This window comes from Tenrec ecaudatus, chromosome 16 (genome assembly GCF_050624435.1).
Source record: "Tenrec ecaudatus isolate mTenEca1 chromosome 16, mTenEca1.hap1, whole genome shotgun sequence".
NCBI lineage: Eukaryota > Metazoa > Chordata > Mammalia > Afrosoricida > Tenrecidae > Tenrec > Tenrec ecaudatus.
Genome location: NC_134545.1, coordinates 110,919,696 through 110,939,638, shown reverse-complemented (window position 1 = coordinate 110,939,638; position 19,943 = coordinate 110,919,696). Strand labels below are relative to the sequence as shown.

The window sequence follows — 19,943 nt, the reverse complement described above, 5'->3', positions numbered from 1 at the left end:
CCTCAGTTTCCCCTTCTGCACAGCACATGTATGCAGCAGCTCTGCACTCACAACCTGTATCTGACAACGCTCGGGGCCCCTCTGCCCTCGGAAAATTGGGGTTCTTTCAGGGCCTCCGAAGAAGCCACGAAAGTTACAAGTCACGCTGTACGCGACCCCAGGCTCTGGCGCCCCATCCAGGGTATCCCCAGAGCACGCCTTCCCACGGAGACTGAGGTGGAGCCAGGACTACAATTCCCAGGGACTCCGGCGCCCTCGCGCATGCTGATTGGCGCGCGGAGGCGTCCGTCAGCCAGCAAGCCTCAGCAACCACTGGAAAGACGCGGCCATGCAGTCACAGTAGAGAGGGGGCGGGCGCTGCTCCGCCGACCCTGTTTCTGCAGTCTGAGCGCAGCAGGGACCTAGATTGCGTTCTTGGAAACACCGCTGTCTGGGAAGAAAGCGGCAAGCCAGACCTTGCGAAGATACAGACGCGGGGCATTACACCCGGAGGCGCCATCCGTTTAGGTAAGGAGACTCTGGACTCCGCTACTCCTGCCTGCTTCTCTGGCCTCGGAGGACCCCACGCTTGCCTCCAGGCGCCCCGCCTTCCCCGCCCCTGATTGGCTCCCCCTGGGCACGTGCTGGGAGGGGCGTGGCATCGAGAACGCGGGGCGGGGCCGAGCCCCGAGGCCGGCGCGCTCGCTTCCGGAATTGGAATGAGCAGCCTGCCCGACTTGAGGCCGCATGGAGTTCCTGGCGCCGTGCCGCTGGCGACGTCGGAAGCTGGAGGAGCTGCAGGATCCGGGGGACGCGGTGAGCCCCGGGGTCTGGGCTTCACAGGGGAGAAGGGGTTCGTCCGTGGGTCCGCTCCGCTAGGCTCGCCTGCGAGCGCTAGACCAATTAAGTGGTGGGGCGCGGACCGCTGAGGCGCGGGGCGGGGCCGGATGGGGAAGGTCGCGGTGGGCGTGGTGCCGGGGGGCGGGGCCGGACATTACCTGGCCGCACGCCTGCGCAGAGCCTCGCTGACGGACCTGTTAGGCTCATGCTGTGGTCGCCGAACCCAGATTCCGAGAATGTGTATCTGAACCGTCTGGAGTCGCCGACGAGGGTGTCCTGTGTGCTCCACCTGGCCGCTCGGTGCTTCGTGCACCGGCCAGCGCCGCACAGCCAACCAGCCCGGGTGCCCCCCCGTACAGCGGCCTTGGCCTTCTGGGGCCAGAAAATGTGGGCGCCCAGGACAACAGCCGCCTTCAGAGAGCCTCCCCACCATTTGCGAACTGGCTGGTGCTCCCTGAATCCCGCCACCGTCGATTCCAGCCCCTGGCGACCCCCTAGGACTGCCCCATATGGTTTTGTAGACTGCCGTCTTCCTCCTTTTTGTTCGCAGCTGAGTGCTTTAATCTCTACGCCGCCAATGCGTCTGGCAGAAAGGCACAACAAAACATCAAACCCGATGCCATCTAGTCGATTCGTAGGCACCCTGTAGGTCAGGGTCAAGGTGCCCACAGGGTTTCCCTGGCTGCAGATGTCAGTCACTTCTTTGTCCCCGGGAGTGGCCGTTTGTTAGCAGCCCAGCGCTTCAGCCACTGCGCCCCAGGGCTCCACAGTTTTCACCGGACCAGGTTTATTTCCAGTTCTTGCAGAGAGGTTTGACTTCTTTCCACCAGCTTCCCGAGCCACAGGCTTCATAAGCCCACCCTCAACCTACCAAGGAACTCCCGCAGCCCAGTGCTTAACACTCAGCAATGCCTGGAAGTGGGGGGGATTCAAGTCAGTCCAGAGGCACGTGCCCTCAGAAGAAAGGCCTGGCAAATCTGCTTTGGAAAATCAGTTGCCAAAAGCCTATTGCGCAGTTCCACTCACGCACACCAGGGGCGCTCTGAGCGGGAGCTGCCCACCCCACCAGTGTGCACCTCCTAAGAGCCAAGGAAGGACCCCATCACACCTGCACCTTGCGTGCTGCTTTTTCTCATGAGTCCAGATAATAGATGACGAAGTTACATCTCTTAAGGATCTCTCAGAGTTGATCTGAACATGTAAACCCCAACCCAATTTAAAAAGTATTTTTTTTAAGAAGAAAATAAAACAGAAGAGATTTGCATTCCTGAGACCTTGGCTCTTTTGATGAGGGGACTGTAATATGAGCACAGGAATCACGCACGGAGCCCGTTTCGACCCAGCAACCCTTTGGGACAGGGTAGAACTACCTCTGAGTGTCTCAGACTTAACTCTTCACAGGAGTAGAAAGCCGCCTCTTTCTGAGCGGCTGGTGGATTTGAACTATCAACCTTGCAGTTAGCAGCCCACTGAGAAACCCCTACACCACCAGGGCTCTTTGACCGCTGCTGTAGGTGACAGAATAATACACTGGGGCCAGTTTGAGGTGTTTGGGCCTTAGTCCCTGGTCTAAATGAGGATTTCATGTGATAGGGTTTAAAGCGCTCTTTCTGTGGTGTATATTACCATTTTATTCTTTTAGTTTATCGATTGTCTCTTCACTTTGTGTAGGTGTTTAATTCTCCCGCCCTGGCGAATCTTTTATCCAGTTTTTAAAATAATCATTTTATTGGGACTCATACAACTCTTACCATAATCCATACATACATCAATTATATAAAGCACATTTGTACATTTGATACATTCTCAAAACATTTGCTCTCTACGTAAGCCGCTGACATCAGTTCCTAATAATTTTCCCCCCTAATAATTTATTATTAGATAATCATAAAAATGATTATCTAATCTGTATGTAGTCAGATAGATCCAGTTTCCTTGACTGCTTCTGGATTTTGAGTCTTGGTTCAAAGGCTTTCCCAAACATCCACGGCATTTGCTGGGATATACCTAATCCACTTGTATACCCTAATCCACTTGGGGTTTTTGTCCACAGAGTGCTTCTTCTTCCAAGTGGCTTCACAGTTGTGTCAGCACCATTTATTTAACACCCATCTTTATTTATTCCCATGCTTGGAGACGCCACTTTCATCCTAGTATTAGGGCCCTATGTGTGAGAGGTTTCTAAAAGGCTCACGGAAAAAGGGAATTGAAAGGTAATGGGAGGGGAGGAGAGATAGTGGCTGATGTAAGATAGGAACATAAGAATAATTTGTAATTTATCCAGGGGTCATGGGGGGGCTTTAAAATAAATAAAAAGCAAATGTTTAGAAAATAATGATGCGGCGTGTACAAATATGCTTTATACAATTGACATATGGATTATTATAAGAGCTGTAAGAGTCCCCAATAAAATGATCTTTAATTAAAAAAAATAAAACGTAACGGGAGGAGGGGGGAGATGGAACAACGGGCTGGAAGGCTGACGGGTCTTGACTCGGGTGAAGGGGAGGATGGAGGCTTACAGTGGGGGGAAGAGAGATCAGGAGGCATAGAAGGCAGGGGGCGGGGGGTGGTGATGTGTGGTTTGCACTGTTGAATCCATAATAATGGTCTGACATAAATCCTCACCCCACTTAATTCACAATTTAAAGTTTATGGATGGGAAGGAGAAGAGCTCATGGGGATTTCCCAGGAGCTCTTTGTAGACCCTCCCATTTGGCCTGTTCTGGCCTCAGTCTCCCACGGTGGTGCCCTGCGTTGGCACAAGTTGGCTTCGCGCACGATGCACTCCTCGGTCCCAAGGAGTCAGAATGGAATCCGTGGCGGTGGCTTTGGTTTGGCATCACGTCATTTATACTAGCTTTCTGTATGCTTTGGGAGAAAGAAAACAACAACGAAGCTTCCTACTCCCATGAAGAGGTCTGGTGTGGGGAACCCACAGGGGCAGTTCTGCTCCGTTCTGTAGGGTCTCCCTGAGTCAGTATCAGTGGGTTTGAGCTTTATGTGTGTTGTTCCCCCCCCCCCCCATGTTTTCCTTGCTGTTCTTGCATTGTCTGAAATGTTGTCTATTTATTTGGGGGACAGGTTTTCATATCAGCTTGTTGACACTTTCCATGGCTGTGCAGCAGGGTTCTAAGGGAGGCAGCCCTCTGGGCCTTGGCGCCTTAGACCCGCGGGTCGCAACCCCTTTGAGGGTCAAACGACCCTTTCACAGGGGTCACCTGATTCATAACAGTATCAAAATCACAGTTAAAAAGTAGCAACAAAAATAATTTGATGGTTGGGGGTCACCACAACATGAGGGACTCTATTAAAGGGTCACTGCATTAGGAAGATTGAGAACCACTGCCCTAGACTCACGTGACCTCTGGGCCTCCAGACGGGTCAGCTGTGATGACAGCCTGTGAGATGCAGATAACACAACCTTGTTTACTGGAGAGGAGAGGAGGACTGGGGGCACTTGCATGCAGCCCTCAGTGTGAATTGTAGCTCAATGTAAAAAACAAAACAGAATCTCCCCAAATTCAGCACCATGATAAACAGAGAAAAGATTGACCTGAAGGATGTGAGTTTACTTGCATCCACTAGCAATGCCCAACCAGCAGCAGAGAAGAAATCCAGCGACGTACTGCATTGGGCAAGTCTGCTGCACAGACCTCTTGAAAGCGTTGGAGCAACGACATCTGTCCAAAGGCTACGATGCACCTGGTGTTCTGAATCCCCTCCGTAACACAGGAACGCTGGGCTGAGAATGAGGCGGCTGAAGAGGAATCCATACCTTTGTGTTATGGGGTCATCGCATAGTCTGAGAACGGCGGGGTGGATGTACCCGCCTGGGACGAAGCACAGCCTTAAAGCTCTTCATAGTCGAGGACGGCGAGACCTCATCTCACACGCTCCGGACGTGTCGTCGGGAGGACCAGTCCCTAGAGAAGGACACTGTGCCCAGTAGAGGGTCAGCAACCTTATTCCTCATGTCTGGGGTCGTCTTGTCTTTCCATTATTTTCCCGGGTCTCTGCATGCTTCAGTCCCCTGCCACGATCCCACCCTGGGATTTGTGGACTTGGAGCATTCTCTACCTCCCACCTATGCCATGGGTGGGGCTGCTGTAAGACAGACTCCTCCCTCTCCGCTGTTTCCTGTCGTCTGCCAAAGAACTGCAGGGACACGGAGCTGGGGGAGCCCACAGTTTCCCTGGCACCTGGAAGGAAGACAAGACATTACTGACTTGGCTCAGAGTTCAATTTTAATCTGCAGGCATCTTGTAAGGCTTCCAAAGTCTATGAGGTGAAGTCTCCCACCCTCGCCTCGAAGGAACGTTGGCTGTACTTCTTCTAAGACTGATGAGCTGTGGCTGTGTCATCAGGAGAGACCAGCCCTGAAGGACCTGGAGCTTGCTGAGGTAGAGAGGGCCAAGGACAAAGAGGAAGCCCCTTGGGGAGATGGGCGGATCCCGGGGCTGCAGCAGTGGCCTCACGTGACCAGGGTGAGTGGCCCCAGGCCGCCATCAGTGTTGCACTGCACATGCAGGACAGATTCCAAGGCGCCTTCTAATCCCAGCACATAAAGCCTTCGGTTTTATATGCATCCATTAAGTGAAAGAAAAAGTCAGTTTAGAATATATTAAATAAACCAGCACCAAACTCATTGCCGTCGCGTCCACTCAGACGCATGGAGACCCTATGGCGGGCCGCTTGGAGCCACCCCTGTGGGGTTCGCTGCAGGAGCAGAAAGCTTCCTTTCTCCCTCGGAGAGGCTGGCTGGCGCTTTAGACCTGCCAACCGTGAGGGTGGCAGCTGGGGCAACCAAACAGCCGTGTGGTCACTTCAACAGCGCCTACGATGTAAAACATGACAATGGTTTGGGGAACACTGGGACAGCGGGAAGTGATTTCGGCTACAAAGGGCGGTCATGGAGGGGCCCCAGGGTGCTGGGAGGGACTGCTCTCACCTGTTGCGGGGGTCTTCCGTCTCTGAAACGGGCCTTGAGGACATTGGTCACCCTGAGACACCCCCACCTGGGGACGTGGGAGAGTCCTTTCTCCCTTTCCTACGAGGGTTGCTTTCACAATCCGTCCTCCTTAGTTCACGTGGAAGCAGCAAAACGGGCTGCCCTCCCACAGGATAGCCGCCTGAGATAAATACCCTTCATTCGGTCCTCCTCGTCCCAAGGCAGGAATTATTCACGCGTGAATTATTCATGCCGCGTGGAGAGCAGGCGTAGCTCGATCTCAGCAGACTCTGTAAATGGAAGCGTGCAGCCAGTTTCTGGTGCAGAATGTGTGGGTTGTGTACACTTTCAATATCAATGAACCAGCCGCAAGAGTTTCTTACGAGAGTTTCCGCCAAAATTGTTTAAAATGACAATTTTAAATCTATAAGTAAATATCAGACAGCGCCAGAAATAATGAGGTTAAATGTGATGGATTATGGCTCTTCCTGAAACCGTGGCGCTGACAGACATCTCCCCCACCCCACCCCCCAGGACGGTAAGGTTTCTGGCCCTGCAGGTCTCCGTATCTGCAGCCGAAGCTACTGGATGGTGCTGGAATAAGCCAGTAGGGAAGCAGTGTCATGAGGCGGACTAACAAGAGCTTCCTTGTGTTTCAGAAACGGGCGTGCCGGCGAGTTGAGGCGCCTGTGCCCAGGTGGGACTGCAGCACGCCAGGCGGAAGAACCAGGGAGCCCCAGAACTCAGCCCAGGTGGCCCCTCCACCCAGCGGCCCCCTGCCTGCCCGAGAGCCTGAGAATGGCATGGGGAGAGCGGCCCCCCGGGTATGTCCTCGCTCACCACCCCACAGCAACTTCTCCCTGCCAAGGGAAGGCCTGTGGGTCTGACAGGCTGTGGCTCTGCTTTGTCACACAGAGCCCCCGGAACCGAGGACCGAGCCCGGCCCAGCCCTGCCCACGCTGCATTGCCGGGGAGTCTGTAAGTGCATCAGCCTTCCTTCGGGACTTTCCAGACAGACTGGCCCTCAATGTCAGAGCTCTAAAGCAGAGTCCACGAAAGCTGTGATATTGTTTCTGAGCAGCGAGCAGGCCGAGCACACACAGTGTCTCAGCTAGGCCGGCGTGGACACTGTCAGTGCACATGCACTGAGTGCCGCAAGGCGGGGCCAGGTGACAGGCAGGCCACCCGCGGGGGTGGGAGGGAACAAGGACTTCACTAAGTAAGGCACCTGGGGGGCATGCTGCTTTCTCCCCCTGCTCCCCACAGGGAGTGCCACAGGGTTTTCCTGGGGAAGTGGGCTGAGAACCTGCCTGAGCGATTGTCCCCTGGACCAGGCAGGAATCAGGAGCACGCTAGCATAATCACTCCCTCCTCAGCAGTGCTCCCCTCAACCCCAGCCCAGCTGACGTGTCTTTGAGTACATCCACCATTCTCGGAGGTTGCTGGTTTTGTATTAAACTCGGAATCTTAATACTGCAGTGATATGGAATTGTACTTCAATGCCATGTGGAGACTGGACATTTTTCTCTCTCCCTTTTCCTAGGTGAGTATTTCTGAGAGTGTTCTGTTCAGATTTTGATGGGCAGCACACACGGCGATGGATTAGGCAGGTGCCTGTCTGGCTGGCCCAGACGTCTGGCGTCCGGTGGTGGGGCTGGCCTCCGTTTCCACCCAGACCCAAACTGATGACCCAGGCGACCCACCAGCTATCTGAAGTTCTCAGGCAGGTGTGACAACGTCAGGCAGGTGTGACAACAGAGCTCAGCATTGTCGAGCCCCTCCACAATGGGGTGCTGGTGCTGCTTGTACCAGGTTGGCGACCGTGAGGGGTGTGGCAGCATGGTGGGGGGCAGAGTGAGAGGAAAAGAGGATGGGGTGGGGTGGGCGTGGAACAGCCGGGGGTGGCGGCTGTGGTGTGAAGAGCTGGTTTCTTGCTGGGCAGGGAGGGCTGGGTGGCACAGGCAGGTGCAGGGTGAAGAGAGGGCAGCAGAATTGGGCAGTTGTCAAACCCACCCTGGAATGCAAGTCAGTAACATTTAGTCTGAACGCCAGGACCCCATGATGATGGCCTTCTCTGTAAGATAACCTTCTGGTCCCCCACCCTCTCCATGGACTCTGTCCCCACCCCTTCCCTGCACACACGCACATGCGCATGCACGCACACACCTGTCTGCAGCCAACCAGTGGAAGGTTAGACTGAGTCTTACACGGAGCTCACATCTGGCAGGAGTGTTTGGCTCCTGCTGCTGATTGGCTCATTTGGGCTAATCTCTGTTTGATGGGGGGATTCTGGAGCTGGCCTGTGAGGCCCAGATTGATATGTAAGTGCAGCACCTTTGTGCCCCTCAGCTTCTTTTCATCTAAATTTCAGAAACTGACTTTCAAAATCAGTTTCCCTTTATTTGTCGTTATCCAGGATGATAAGATTCCACGCTGCTGGGGCGTTTTAATATTGACACCCACTGTTTCTGCAAGTCCTGTGCAAACACGGTGCGGCGCGCCTCCGCACAGCTCCCCCTACGTAATGCGCACCGTTTCTCCTAAGCCGCCCAAGTCATAAGGCGCTCACTATTTTTGTATGCTAAAACACCAAGAGGGTCGGAGTTAAATAAAGAGCAAATAGTATTTTTAGAAAATGCAGGATCCCAGGGAGAAGAGATTTAACGGCGGATTGCCGACAGGCAGTCCTTCCGAATTCCGGAAGACTTCATTACACAGGAGGTGCATCCTCCATGCATAGGCCCCGTCCGCCCTCAGGGGCCGTGGGCCTGGCCCAAGTCCCTGAGGAGCCTTCCCATGCCCCTTCTGTGCCTCCCTGCCCTCTGCCTCTCATGGGATTGCCTTGGTTTGGGCAAACGGTGCTCTCCTTCCACAGTTCCTGTGCATTCTTGCGGACACCCAGGGTGGTCCTCACCAGGTTCCTCCTCCTCTGTTTCCATCCTCTCTCCCTCCTGCCCCGGGCAAGTGCTGCCCCGGGCAAGTGCTGCCCCGTGGTCTCCCTGGAGGAGACTGCTCCCCATTCTATCCCTTGGGCCAAGCTGCTGGCTTCAAGGGCGAAGCCAGGGCGACTCGGAGGTGTAGCCTGGTGGTCTCCATCAGACCTGTGAGGCTGCTCTGTCCGCAGGACTTCCCTTTTGATCCACAGCACCCTACACACCCCACTCTGTAGGGTCTCCTGCCAGTCAGGGCAGCCCCTTGTGGCCAGACCACAGCCGTTTCCAGCACACATTTGTTTCCGTTGTTCTGTGGCGTCGTAAGCTGGGCAAAGGAGCCCTCCAGTCACAGCTCTGCCATTCAGTTTCCATGGTCGCTGCCACTGTCCCTTGCGGGCTAGGTGTGGTGTCCTCCCAGCCCCTGCTGCTCACTCTTGCCTGAACTGCTGCGTCTTCCACTGCACACCTGGCTGGAGACCCAGCTGGGCCCTGCGGGGAGTGGGCTCCCTCTGACACTGTGGTAGAGTGGTATCCAGCAGTGGTACAAAGGTGTGTGTTCCCCAGGTGTGGGGAACAGGTTATTTCCCAGGGTGTTCCATGGACACCCCCCTCCCCCGCGCCATTTATAGGCTAAACCTAAGGTGCTGCTTGCTGACACATATCAATGTCCCTACACTTGGAGGCCAGCTGCTTAAAGGTGGTCTCCCTGCGGGTTCTCAGGCATCTAGAGCAATCAGACCCTGCAGTCTCCCTTCTGACACAGATAGCGGACTGTTCCCCCAAAGGAGAGCCCAGACTGAGGTTAGGCTGCCATCTTGTCCCATGCACGCCCCTAGTGCCTCCCCTTCCTATTGCGTGTACACCCCTGACTCGTCCCCCTCCTGTCGCACGTGTGCCTAGTGTACAGCCCCTTCCTGCTACACGTGGCTACCTTGCATGCCCTGAGTGTACACAAGCCTTGAATGGAAATCTATTCGCTCTCTCTGGGCTGAGATCCCGGCGGTCTCGGAGGTGAGCACTTGCATGCTTTTTTGGGTCTGATGTCTCCTTAATTTTACCCCTCAATTACACAACCACCCTTGGACCCATTTGATCCTGGGTGCAGATGACCCCACTCTCACAGTGAATTCGGCCACCAGGATTTCAGGGTAGGCTTACCCTTGGCCTGCCTGGTAAGAGTGCAGAGTGTGAAGTGTGTGGTGAGAGCAACCTGGAAGTCTGAATGTGGTGGGATTGCCCAACGCAGAGCACAGACATGGACTGAGCACACGCTGCTGGGACATGCTCCCAGCCTGCTTCTTGTGGGGAGGAGCGTCAGATTTCAGTGGGTCAGCATGATAGTGGCCTGTGCTCTCAGGGTTGTTCTCCTACAGCTCTACATCCCGCCCCCAGCCCCCTGCTTTGCATGGTCCCAGCTCTCCTCAGCTCTGGTTTCTGGGTAATCAGTGAGACCTTACTAGGGCCCAGTAATTGTGAGACCTTACTAGGGCCCAGAGCTGAAGCTCTAGGAGAGCAGGGAGGGTGGGGGCAGGGATGGGGGGTGTCGCCTCCCCTTTGCTGAGGGTGGATCTCAGCCCCTCCCTCAAGGTCCCAGCTCCTGTGAGCAGTCCCACCATGGCTCTACCCCTGGCTGATGGCTTTGGCTCCTGACTGTGCTTACACCGCCTCCTCCCCCTGTGCCCCCCACCCTGGAGATGAGCAGGCTTGCCCCCTCTCCCACCTGTGTCATCAACTCCATCTTCAGTTCTCTCCACTTGAAATACCTAGACTGGTCTTCTCTGCTTATTGACCAGACGTTGCCTCGGCTGGGCAGTGGATGAAGGAACATCATCTCTTGGGGTGAGCATGACTGCCACACGTGGACCTCTGGGTCAGTTCTCCACCCCTAGGGCCCAGGCATTTCCTCCAGCACCCCAGCTGCAGGACCTTCCAAGGAACCAAAGCATTGCCATCAAGTCCGTGCCCCACATGATGGTGGACGAGGGGACCTGCCAATAGGCTTTTCTTGGCCGACATTACGGAGACAGTGCTCCACGCCCCTCTCCTGCTGCGGCGCCGGCCTCAGGACATCCCCTCACTCCCCTGTGCCTGGGGTTGTTGCCTACAGGTCCCGTGTTGGTAGTGAGTTGCCCCTTGCACACCAGGGTGCGAGGCACAGCGTTGGTGTGTATTGTGGACTCCCCTCCCCAGACCCTGTGGGCAGGTCTCACTTCATATGCTTCTTGGCATGGTGCCGCTAGGGGTCTTTCACAGGCTGGAGGGCTGGCCATCGAGGCCCTGTGCGCCATTCCCCCACAGTCTGTGTCCCGTGCCACTTGGTCACTCACAGTACTTCAGACGTGCACCCTACTGGTGCACACATCCCAGGCTTTGGTACAGCATCGGTGCCCACAGGGCTCCCTTGGTGGGGCCGCAGGCACTGCAGTGCCGTCTGGACCCCAGCCTCCAGGATCTCCAAGTTCTCGGTAGAGTTGTCGCTCTTGTTTCTGTCTGGCTGCATGCTGAGGTGGTCTGACCCACCATTGCTCGGGGGTAGGGTCAGGAGAGGTGAGCAGTGGAGAAGCAGGGAAAGGGTGGGGCGGGGCGCAGGGCGAGTTGGCCAGACCTGGTACCCATTCGGGACAGCCTGCAGGAGGAGTCAGAGTCTGAATGGGCAGCATTTTCTTTAAACTGCTTCTCACTTCCAAATAGGTGAACTTTAAAGCCGTGTGTGGGCCCTGTATGCGGGGGCCATCTCTATCAACAGGCCGTGGGGCTCAGACTGGTGGGCAGCGGTCTGCAGAGATGCACAGGCAGTGTCTACGGTCTTGTCTTACACACACGGTGTTTGCATGGATGTGTGTGCCAGAAGGGGGCATTAAGGAGTGAGCCTGGTGTCTCAGCCTGGCGCTGATGGGCCAGGGAGGCTCTGGGGAGTAGGCAGAACAATGCAAAGCAAACTTCCTCCCACAGGGTGAAATCGTTGGGCTGCGAGGAGGTGGTGAGATGGATTTCACGGAAGCACGCACTCTAAAGAAAAGTGTACTGGAGACGTCCTGCACATGTGTGACAACAAGCGAATGAAATCTGGTCCCTGACTGGCCCAACAGATGCCCAGACCCTAACCAGACTCACTGCAGCGAGTCCACGCTGGCCCCTGACAGCCCTACAGGACAGGTGGTCTGCCCCGTGGGTTTCCAAGACTGCAGTTCCAGTAGAGAGCCTCGTCTTTCTTCCACAGAGCGGTTGGTGCTTTAGAACGGTTGACCTTGTTGGCAACCTGCTGTGTGACGCACTACACCCTCAGGAGTCCTAGATGAACTCAAATGAAACCGTGAAAAGATGGTTGAGCAGACACCAAGTGCAGGGGAAGCACAACCAGAGCATTCGCTGCAATCTGTTATGGCCGGAGAACGGGCCCAAGGGCCGGAGGGTGGAACCAGAACGTCCACAGGTAGAGAAGTGGCCTTGACCCCATGGAATTTAGACGCAAAACAATCTTTGCAGAAGTAGAACTCTTCCCCTTTCTCTCGGGGAGCGGCTGGTGCCTTCGAACTGCTGACCTTGTGATTGGCAGCCCAACTTGAGCCCACTTTGCTACCAGGACTCCTCCCCGGGTCTGAAAGAGCTTATTCATAGAGGATGGGAAAGTAGGCCCCCAGGAGATACACAGGTGTGGCCCTCATGATCCAAAAGCTAACTCATTGCCATCAACATTCTGGTAGCCTGGATAGTGACAAATGCAGACTTACCGTGCGGACGTGCTTCCACCAACCAGAGCATGTGGGACCCAGAGCTCGAGGAGCCCGCACCAAAGCCAAGGTCACAGCCTAAACATGTGAACCCCACGAGCAGGTGGACGTGTGTGACCAGTAGAACGGGAACTCAGAATCTGAAACCGGGGGAAGACGTGAAGGGCATTGGAAAGTGTGTTTGGCATCATTAAGCTCACCCCCGAGGAAGCAGAGCCATAAGAGAAACACCGACTCCACTGCCGTCTCTGGTGGAACTTCCCCAGATTGTGGCTCTCTGGAAGCAGAACACCTCATCTTTCCCCCGAGATCGGCTGCTGGTTTTAAACGGGCAACTTTGCGGGTCGCGGCCCAAAGGACGCTGAAAACTTGGGAAGGTTAACCGAAAGAAACTTCCTCTAAAAGTGGATCACATGGGCATGACGGCTGAAGTAGCACCCCAACTGGACACAGTGGAAGACGACTACGGAGAAATCGTTCCAAACAGCAGGAGAACGACAGGGAGCGTGTGACCAGTGTCCGGGAGCGGAGAGTGAGCTTGTCCACTGGACCAGCCGGAGAAGGAATTGAGAGAGGGGCAGAGGAACACCGGTGCAGGTAATGGCCAAGAGGTTTCCTGAGTACAAAGGCAAGTTGAAGCTAAACCATTTTCAAGTGAGGGGAATCATCAGCTGTCAAGATACATTACAAAACTATGCCAGTTTAATCTTTTACTGGCCCAGGGATAGACAAAACCAATGAAATAACACCCAAATCATTAGTGTGTGTGTGTGTGTGTGTGTGTGTAATTGTGTATTGCAGCTCATTCAGTATATATACTGTGTAACACATCATGCAAAAATCAGTCTTTAGAGCTGGAGGAAAAGTTGAATATACTGAATAACACTTAAAAGGGGTAATGGGATATACTCGTGTATATAAAAGAATGTTCTTAGGAAGTCAGATTTGGAATGCATTATTTTGCACACGAGACTGCCCCACTTTGAGGAAGAAACCACAGAATGGGAAAGGACATTTTCTATACATGAATGAGAACAATTACTATTTTGAGTAAGTGAACTGATTTTGAGTAAGTGAACTGATGCCTAATAAATAAGCACATTACATGAACAGGCATTTCCTATGAACAGAAGCCCAACGGCCAGTAACTAAATGTATATCCAACCCCACTAATAACCAAGGACATGCAAATGAATGTGTCCGAAAAGCGAAAGTGCTGGCTCAGAGCCGGCACCGCCACTTCGGTGCAGGAGCCCCAGGGATTGCCTGTTGAGGAGGCTTTGTATCCCATGAAGAGTCAGTCTGGGAGTTCCAGTTGGGCAGCCTTGCCCTGCCGGGGCGCTGTGAGTCGGGTCTTACTCCATGACAGGGAGGGAGAGGAAGTGCTTTGGCGAGCAGATGTATAGTTAGCCTGTGACCAGCATGCCCGGGACCTAGATGCCCAGTTCCCAGGGGCTGGCGTATGATGACCCTCTGTTGTCCTGTTTACCAAGGGAGAGTTGGTGGCCACCCTGTGAGGAGCAAGTGTTGGCACCATGGCACTCATTTGGTGTGTCTGCCACATGTTGGTAATGCTCACAGTAGTTCAAACGCTGAATAATGCTCTTTCACACTTAATATTCAGCGTAGCGTAAACATTCAGGCTCCAGGGAAAACAACCTGTGTGCCTCCCCCTTGTTGCATCACTCCCTTCCCTGCGAGTGTTGACCGTGAACCTCACCCTCGGTGGCTCTGAGGTCGGCCGGCCTATCTGTACTCCAGGTCTGTCTGTACTCTGGCTGATGCATGTGAGACACTTGTGGAAGCCCTGCCTGTTAGAGCTGCTGGGAACAGCCTCAAACCCCCCCGCCCCCCGAGCTGGAGGGGAATCCATGGGGTGGGGCGCATGTCATTCAGTGAGGCCTGCACCCCCGAAGAAGAGTATGTGGGCAGCTCCCATAGAGAGCGCACTGTTGGGTCACGATTGTAAAGACATTTAAACCCTGACATGTTTCTGTGAAGAATCTAAATATTCCTGAGAATGCTACATGCCCAATTCCGCCTGAGGTTCCGTCTCCTGAGGGGTTGAGGCCTGAGCGTGCAGGAGTTTTCGTTTTTTCTGTAATGTTTTATCTCTAAGTGGTAATTCATGGGTGTTCTCTTGTTTCCCGCTCGGTTTTGTATGCATGCTGGTTCACGAAGGCCCATGGGCGCGGAGAGCTGGTGGAAATGACAGCGTAGCCACAGAAGAACAGTCGTGTGACAACAGACCTGTCCTCACAGTGGGTGCCACGAGCCCTTAGGGCCGCCCTTGAGGCACTGAAGGGATGATGCCCATCTGGCCTGTTCACTGGCCACTAGTAGGCACGGCACGGGGCTGAGGGGGTGGGGGTACCCCTGCAAGAATTTTTGTTTTCAAAATAAAGAAGAGAGATCACAGAGGCTGTTGAGAGTCAAGGGAAACGGAATTCGCCTAAAAGCCACCCTCTCCTGGAGGCTTTCCAGCTTAAATCATTCTCCACGAAGGGACACAGGACAGTTGAGCCTTAGGAACCTCCTCCATGAGTGACTCGAGGAGAAATGAGGGAGCGCCTCATCTGTGCCTTATTCAGCGGCTTTCTCTGGTCTGAGATGCACCTTGGGAGAGAGAAGCGGCACTTTGACCTCCGGCGAGATTGCGGCACAGGGTCCGTTTTTGTTTTGTTTTCATTTTTCCTTATTTTTTTATTTCAAATTTTAAAAATTGAAACAGGTGATTTACAGAGCAGATACCATATGTACGCACGTATAAGCCAAGTTTTTCAGCACATTTTTAATGCACGTCTTGTGGTAAAATTAGGTGCCTCGGCTGATATTGAGGTAGGCTTATATGCGAGTGAATGCAGTAATCATTTAAAAATCATTTTATTGGGGCTCACACAACTCTTACCACAACCCATACATACATCGATTGTGTAATGCACACTTGCACATTCATTGCCTCCTCATTCTCAGAACCTTTGATGCCCCTGGCATCAGCTCCTCGTTTTTTCTCCCTCCCCATTAACTCACCTCATGAACCCTTGATAATTTATCAATTATTATTTTGTCATATCTTACACTGTCCCATGTCTCCCCTCACCCACTCTTCTGTTGTCCATCCTCCAGGGAGCAGGTTATGTGTAGATCCCTATAATCGGTTCCCCTTTTCCACTCTACCCTCCCTGTATCAAACCAAGACTTCTTTTCCCTTGTCTCTGCCTGTTACCCCGTGTTGCCACTCACACCACTGGCCCTGAAGGGATCATCCGCCCTGGCTTCCCTGTGTTTCCAGTTCCTATCTGTGCCAGTGTACATCCTCTGGTCTAGCCAGATTTGTCAGGTAGAGTTGGGATCATTTAATGGGGGCGGGAGAGGAAGCATTTAGGAACTGGAGGAAAGGTGTATGTTTAATTATTCCTACACTGCGCCCTGACTGGCTTGTTTCCTCCCCGCGACCCTTCCATAAGGGGGTGTCCAGTTGCTTACAGATGGGCTTTGGGTCTCCACTCTGCACTCCCCCTCATTCACAGTGATAGGATTTTTTGTTCTTTGATGCCTGGTTTTTATGGTCTTGTGGGTGAGTGTGAGGTGCTGTCAGGTCACACTTGGGAAGGTCCCTGTCTGTCAGGTTTTCTGCCTATTTGTCCTGATTTTGGTCCTCTAGTGGATGGATAAGCAGCACACAATGAATCCAAGCCCCGTTCGTGGTAAAACCTTGACAAGCTGGAATGGAGGGGTTCATCCTGGGAAAAGGGGAAGTCCCAAACTCAGTGAAAGCCTTCCTCTTGGGGAGGAGGAGACAAGGGTGGCTGGCTGCATTTCTGTGTGGTTCACCAGGGTTCCGAGGTAACACGCAGAGACGAGGGAAAAGAAGTCTTGGTTCCGAGAGGTGTCACAGAATAAAAGATGAGTCATGTCTACGTAACATAATTATCTCTCTAGAAAATCTGCAGATGTACTATTAGCATTAAAGAGAATTCAGCCAGGGAATATGCAGAAACACAGTAGACTTTGTACCCAGTGGGCCCCCTGGGATACAGGAGGACAGGCTGCTCTCAGGAGAAAGATGGGGTTTCGTGCCTGTGTGCCGATGTCCAGCCTCTGAAACCCGCGGGGGCTACCCCGCTCTACCCTGCAAGGTCATCAGAAGTGACTCGATGGTAGTGAGGGCAGTTAGCTTATTAATTTATTGGTAATAGCCATTTTGAGAAAAATTCCACTGTCTAATAACCCCGGATGCCACCTGAAGGATTCCCTGAAGCATTACTTGCAGGACAGGTCTACCAGTTACGGGTTCTCTGCGTTTACGAGAAGGTCTTCACTTTGCCCTCTGCTGTGAAGGTTTGATGTGCCGCTTACAGAATTCCCGACTGACAGTCTTTCAGCACTTTGAGCTGCCATCGCGCTGCCCCCGATGTCACTAACCTTGTTTAAGATTCCTTGAAAGTGGGGGTTGCTTCTCCTCAGTTATGTTAAGATTGTTCTTCTTGACCATGCATTGTAGAGATTTGGATTACAATCCACGTAGGTGTGGACCTGTCGGCCATGGTGCTTCAGTGGGTACTCACCACGGGGCCACTAGTTTTCAACCACCAGTCGTTCCGTGGGGAAAAGATGAGGCTTTGTACTCCCCCGGAGACTTAGAGCCGCACAGGGACAGCTCTCCGCCCTGTGACGTGGTGGCAGTGAGTAGGACTTCATGGGTATGTAGATGAGAGTTTTCCGTTTGTGCCATCATTTCTTCAAATGCTCTCTCCTCTCCTGTGCGCCTGCCATCCCCGTGTCGGGGCACTCGTGGCGCCCTCGGGGCTCAGATGCTGCATTCTTCCTCAGCTTCTCCGCCTTCCGCCCCTCACGTCTGTCTGCTCGCTTCTTCACTGGCGTTTCTACTTAGCTGTTCAGTTTAAAATAAGCCCTGTCTCCTCGTTGGTGTTCTCTGTATCAGTAAGCATGAGACATTGTCCTCATACTTTGTTACTTTGTAGTCCTGGTTTTCTTTGGTTCTGTGAACACATGTGGTGACTGACTTGAAGTCTTTGTCTCCTGAGTCCAGCGTGGGGCCCTCGGGGACAGTCTCCCTGCTGCTTTGTCTCCTGTGTGAAGCATACTTGCTTGTTTCTTGGCATGTCTCTTTTGTGGAAAATGGAACATTTAAAGTAATACAGTGTGACAATGATGAAAACCAGATTCTGTGCGCCCCTCCCAGGTTTAGCTGTTGTTATTTGTTTGTTTAGTGACTTTTCAGAACTCATTCTGTCTAGTCTGTTTTCTTTGTTGTGTGTGGCTCTTGAAATCTTGGTGAGCCTGCTGCCCGGCTGGAAATTAGACGCACATTTCCTGAACTGCTCGGTGCGTCTCCGTCTGTGCTGTGGCTTCACTTAAACCGGGCCGCGGGATCAGTCCTCAGGAAAGCTGGCGTGGCCAGCAGCCCCCAAAGCTGGTGAGCCACCTCTGGCTCCTCGAGTGCAGGTGAAGCCAGCAAGGAGCCCGCAGCACCCAGGGCTGCACGCTGTTTAGAAACAGCTTTAGGGGAAGCCAGAAAGTGTACGTGGGCCCAAGGGTGACTGGATTTACCACCAGGCAGAGGGGTCAGGAGAGGTATGGCTGTTAGTCTCGGTGACCTGCCAGCACCTCAGGACAGGTGGAAGCTTGAGGTAGGTGGGAAGTAGTGAAAGGAAGGAGCCCTTGAGGGAAAGCCCATCCGGAGAAGGCAGAAAGGCAGTGGGGGCTGCTGACGCCTCCTTTGGATCCCAGTGTTCAGAAGGTTCCGGCTCACTGCAACCCAGGCGCAGCAGCACAGAGCCTGGGCCAGCCCTTCGTCTGCCTCGCACTCGTTCTTAGGATGTCACCCCTGTGTCCATCCGTCTCGTCGACAGCCCTCCTCTCTCCCGCTGACCCTCCCTCCCCTTCACCCAGCATCAGCCCTTCTGTCGTCGTCTCCTGGTGACAGTCCAAGTGTGTGAGACAACGTTCTGGCTGTACTTCTGCCGAGACACGTCTCTCCTCTTCTGGCAACCCACGTCATGATTCACAAACATCAGTCCTCCGCCCTTGCTCAGTCCTCGAAGGGAAGAAAAACTCCCTGACCAGACCCGCGTGGTTTTCTTGCTGGCTGGAAAGCTACTGCAAGAAAGGGCTCCTCGAGAGCTTTGGAACTCCCATGATCCCTTGCCAGGTCCCTTGAGAAGCTCCCCACCTCACCCCCACCCCAGGAAGCTAGGCCTGTGGCTGACAGTAGCGAGGCCTGCAGTCTCGGCTCTTCCAGGCTGACCGTCCGTGTCAGCCAGCGCCGACAGGCAGCACGCTCTCACACTGGACCGCACCGCTGCATCCATGCCACGTTTACCACTGTTCTAATGGGGTCTCTCCATTCCCAGGGTCCTCAGAGCTGCTAGGGAGGGGGCATCCTGAGGAGCGGACTGTTGGGGGTGCCGTAAACACCCCGCTTTGTCACACTGCAGCACAGGCAAGCCTCATTGATACACATGATGAAGTGTGGGGCGCCCGTTTTCCCGTGCCTGGGGAGGGCAGGGCTTGTCCAGCCCACAGCCCCACGAAACGAAATCAGTATCAGCTACCATCACGGCTCGAGGTTCCAGCCATCATATTCGTCAGTCAAGTGTGGACCAGACCCAGCAGGCTGGTTTTAGGTGGATGATGTGAATGCCCTACTGGCCCTTGGCAGGGCGAGCGTCCCGCCCTCGTCCGGGGGCTATTACCTGTAGTCAATGGTAGGATGAACGGTTTACAACATTGCGAGAAAGACCAAACCGGGGTGCAAAGACACGAGGTGAGGGGAGGGGAGGTGAGCACCGCTGCTGGGGACAGATGGATGGACGAATGGCTCTAGGGGGACCGCTGTGCCTGTGTGGGGACCCTGCTGTACTATGCACACAGGCAGGTGTGCGGCCTCCTCACCTGGTGTTCTTCTCTTACCTCAGGGCCACTTCAGCCACACGCAGGGTCCCTAGATGGTCTGCGAGCAGAGTGGAGACGCCGCCCCGTCTGGAACCTGGGTGGCGGGAACCATGCCCCCTCCACGCCCTGAGAAGCTTGGAAAGTGCCCTTGTTCTTCCCACACGGGGGCCGGGCGAGGGCAGCCCCCGGGTGCTGTGAGAGACCCTGTCTCTGTCTCTGTGGGAAATGCTCCTCAACCACGCTCACCCAACCGTGCCAGATGCCACGCTCCCTCAGCCCCATGTCACTGCCCTGAAGGACCGTGTGCGGACCCCTCCATATTAAATCTGGGATTCCTGACTTCCTCTGGGCCTTTGTCCTCAGCTTCCATCCGTCCGTCCCGTCTCCCCTGGCTGCTGAAGCAGTGTCCTGGGGCCTGTACAACACGCAAGGGATTCACAGATGGGGAACTTTCCAGACAGTTCTGAAGCCCCTTGTGTGCCCCCACCAGCACGTCCAGCTCGCTCTGCTGCCGTCCTCACTGCCCGGTGGCCACTCCCTGCTCCAGCCTGACCACTAGAGTCTTGTGGGACATATTTTTCCCACTTAATT

General features: G+C 54.2%; 1 protein-coding gene across 4 annotated transcripts; it reads left to right on the top strand.

Annotated features, from left to right (window-relative positions):
• Nucleotides 1-539: 539 nt before the first annotated feature.
• Nucleotides 540-19,691, top strand: C16H10orf143 (chromosome 16 C10orf143 homolog). Of its 4 annotated transcripts, none has more exons than XR_012780414.1 (5): nt 540-795; nt 6,430-6,594; nt 6,686-6,748; nt 11,656-13,031; nt 19,376-19,691. XR_012780414.1 is itself a non-coding variant. In XM_075534153.1 (4 exons), exons 1-4 carry the CDS (start codon nt 727-729, stop codon nt 7,347-7,349), a joined length of 333 nt encoding a protein of 110 aa, XP_075390268.1. In that variant the 5' UTR covers nt 548-726; the 3' UTR covers nt 7,350-7,518. The 4 variants fall into 4 exon arrangements, 2 of the variants coding, with proteins under 2 accessions (XP_075390268.1, XP_075390269.1); XR_012780415.1 differs by lacking the exon at nt 11,656-13,031 and adding an exon at nt 7,250-7,313 and having other exon boundaries at nt 555-795; XM_075534153.1 differs by lacking the exons at nt 11,656-13,031; nt 19,376-19,691 and adding an exon at nt 7,314-7,518 and having other exon boundaries at nt 548-795.
• The last annotated feature ends 252 nt before the right edge of the window (nt 19,692-19,943 follow it).

Coding starts and splice junctions, on each gene's coding strand:
- C16H10orf143 (XM_075534153.1), top strand. CDS start 727: ATGGAGTTCCTGGCGCCGTGCCGCTGGCGACGTCGGAAGCTGGAGGAG. Junction 796..6,429: donor TGCAGGATCCGGGGGACGCG/GTGAGCCCCGGG, acceptor CTTGTGTTTCAG/AAACGGGCGTGCCGGCGAGT. Junction 6,595..6,685: donor TGGGGAGAGCGGCCCCCCGG/GTATGTCCTCGC, acceptor TTTGTCACACAG/AGCCCCCGGAACCGAGGACC.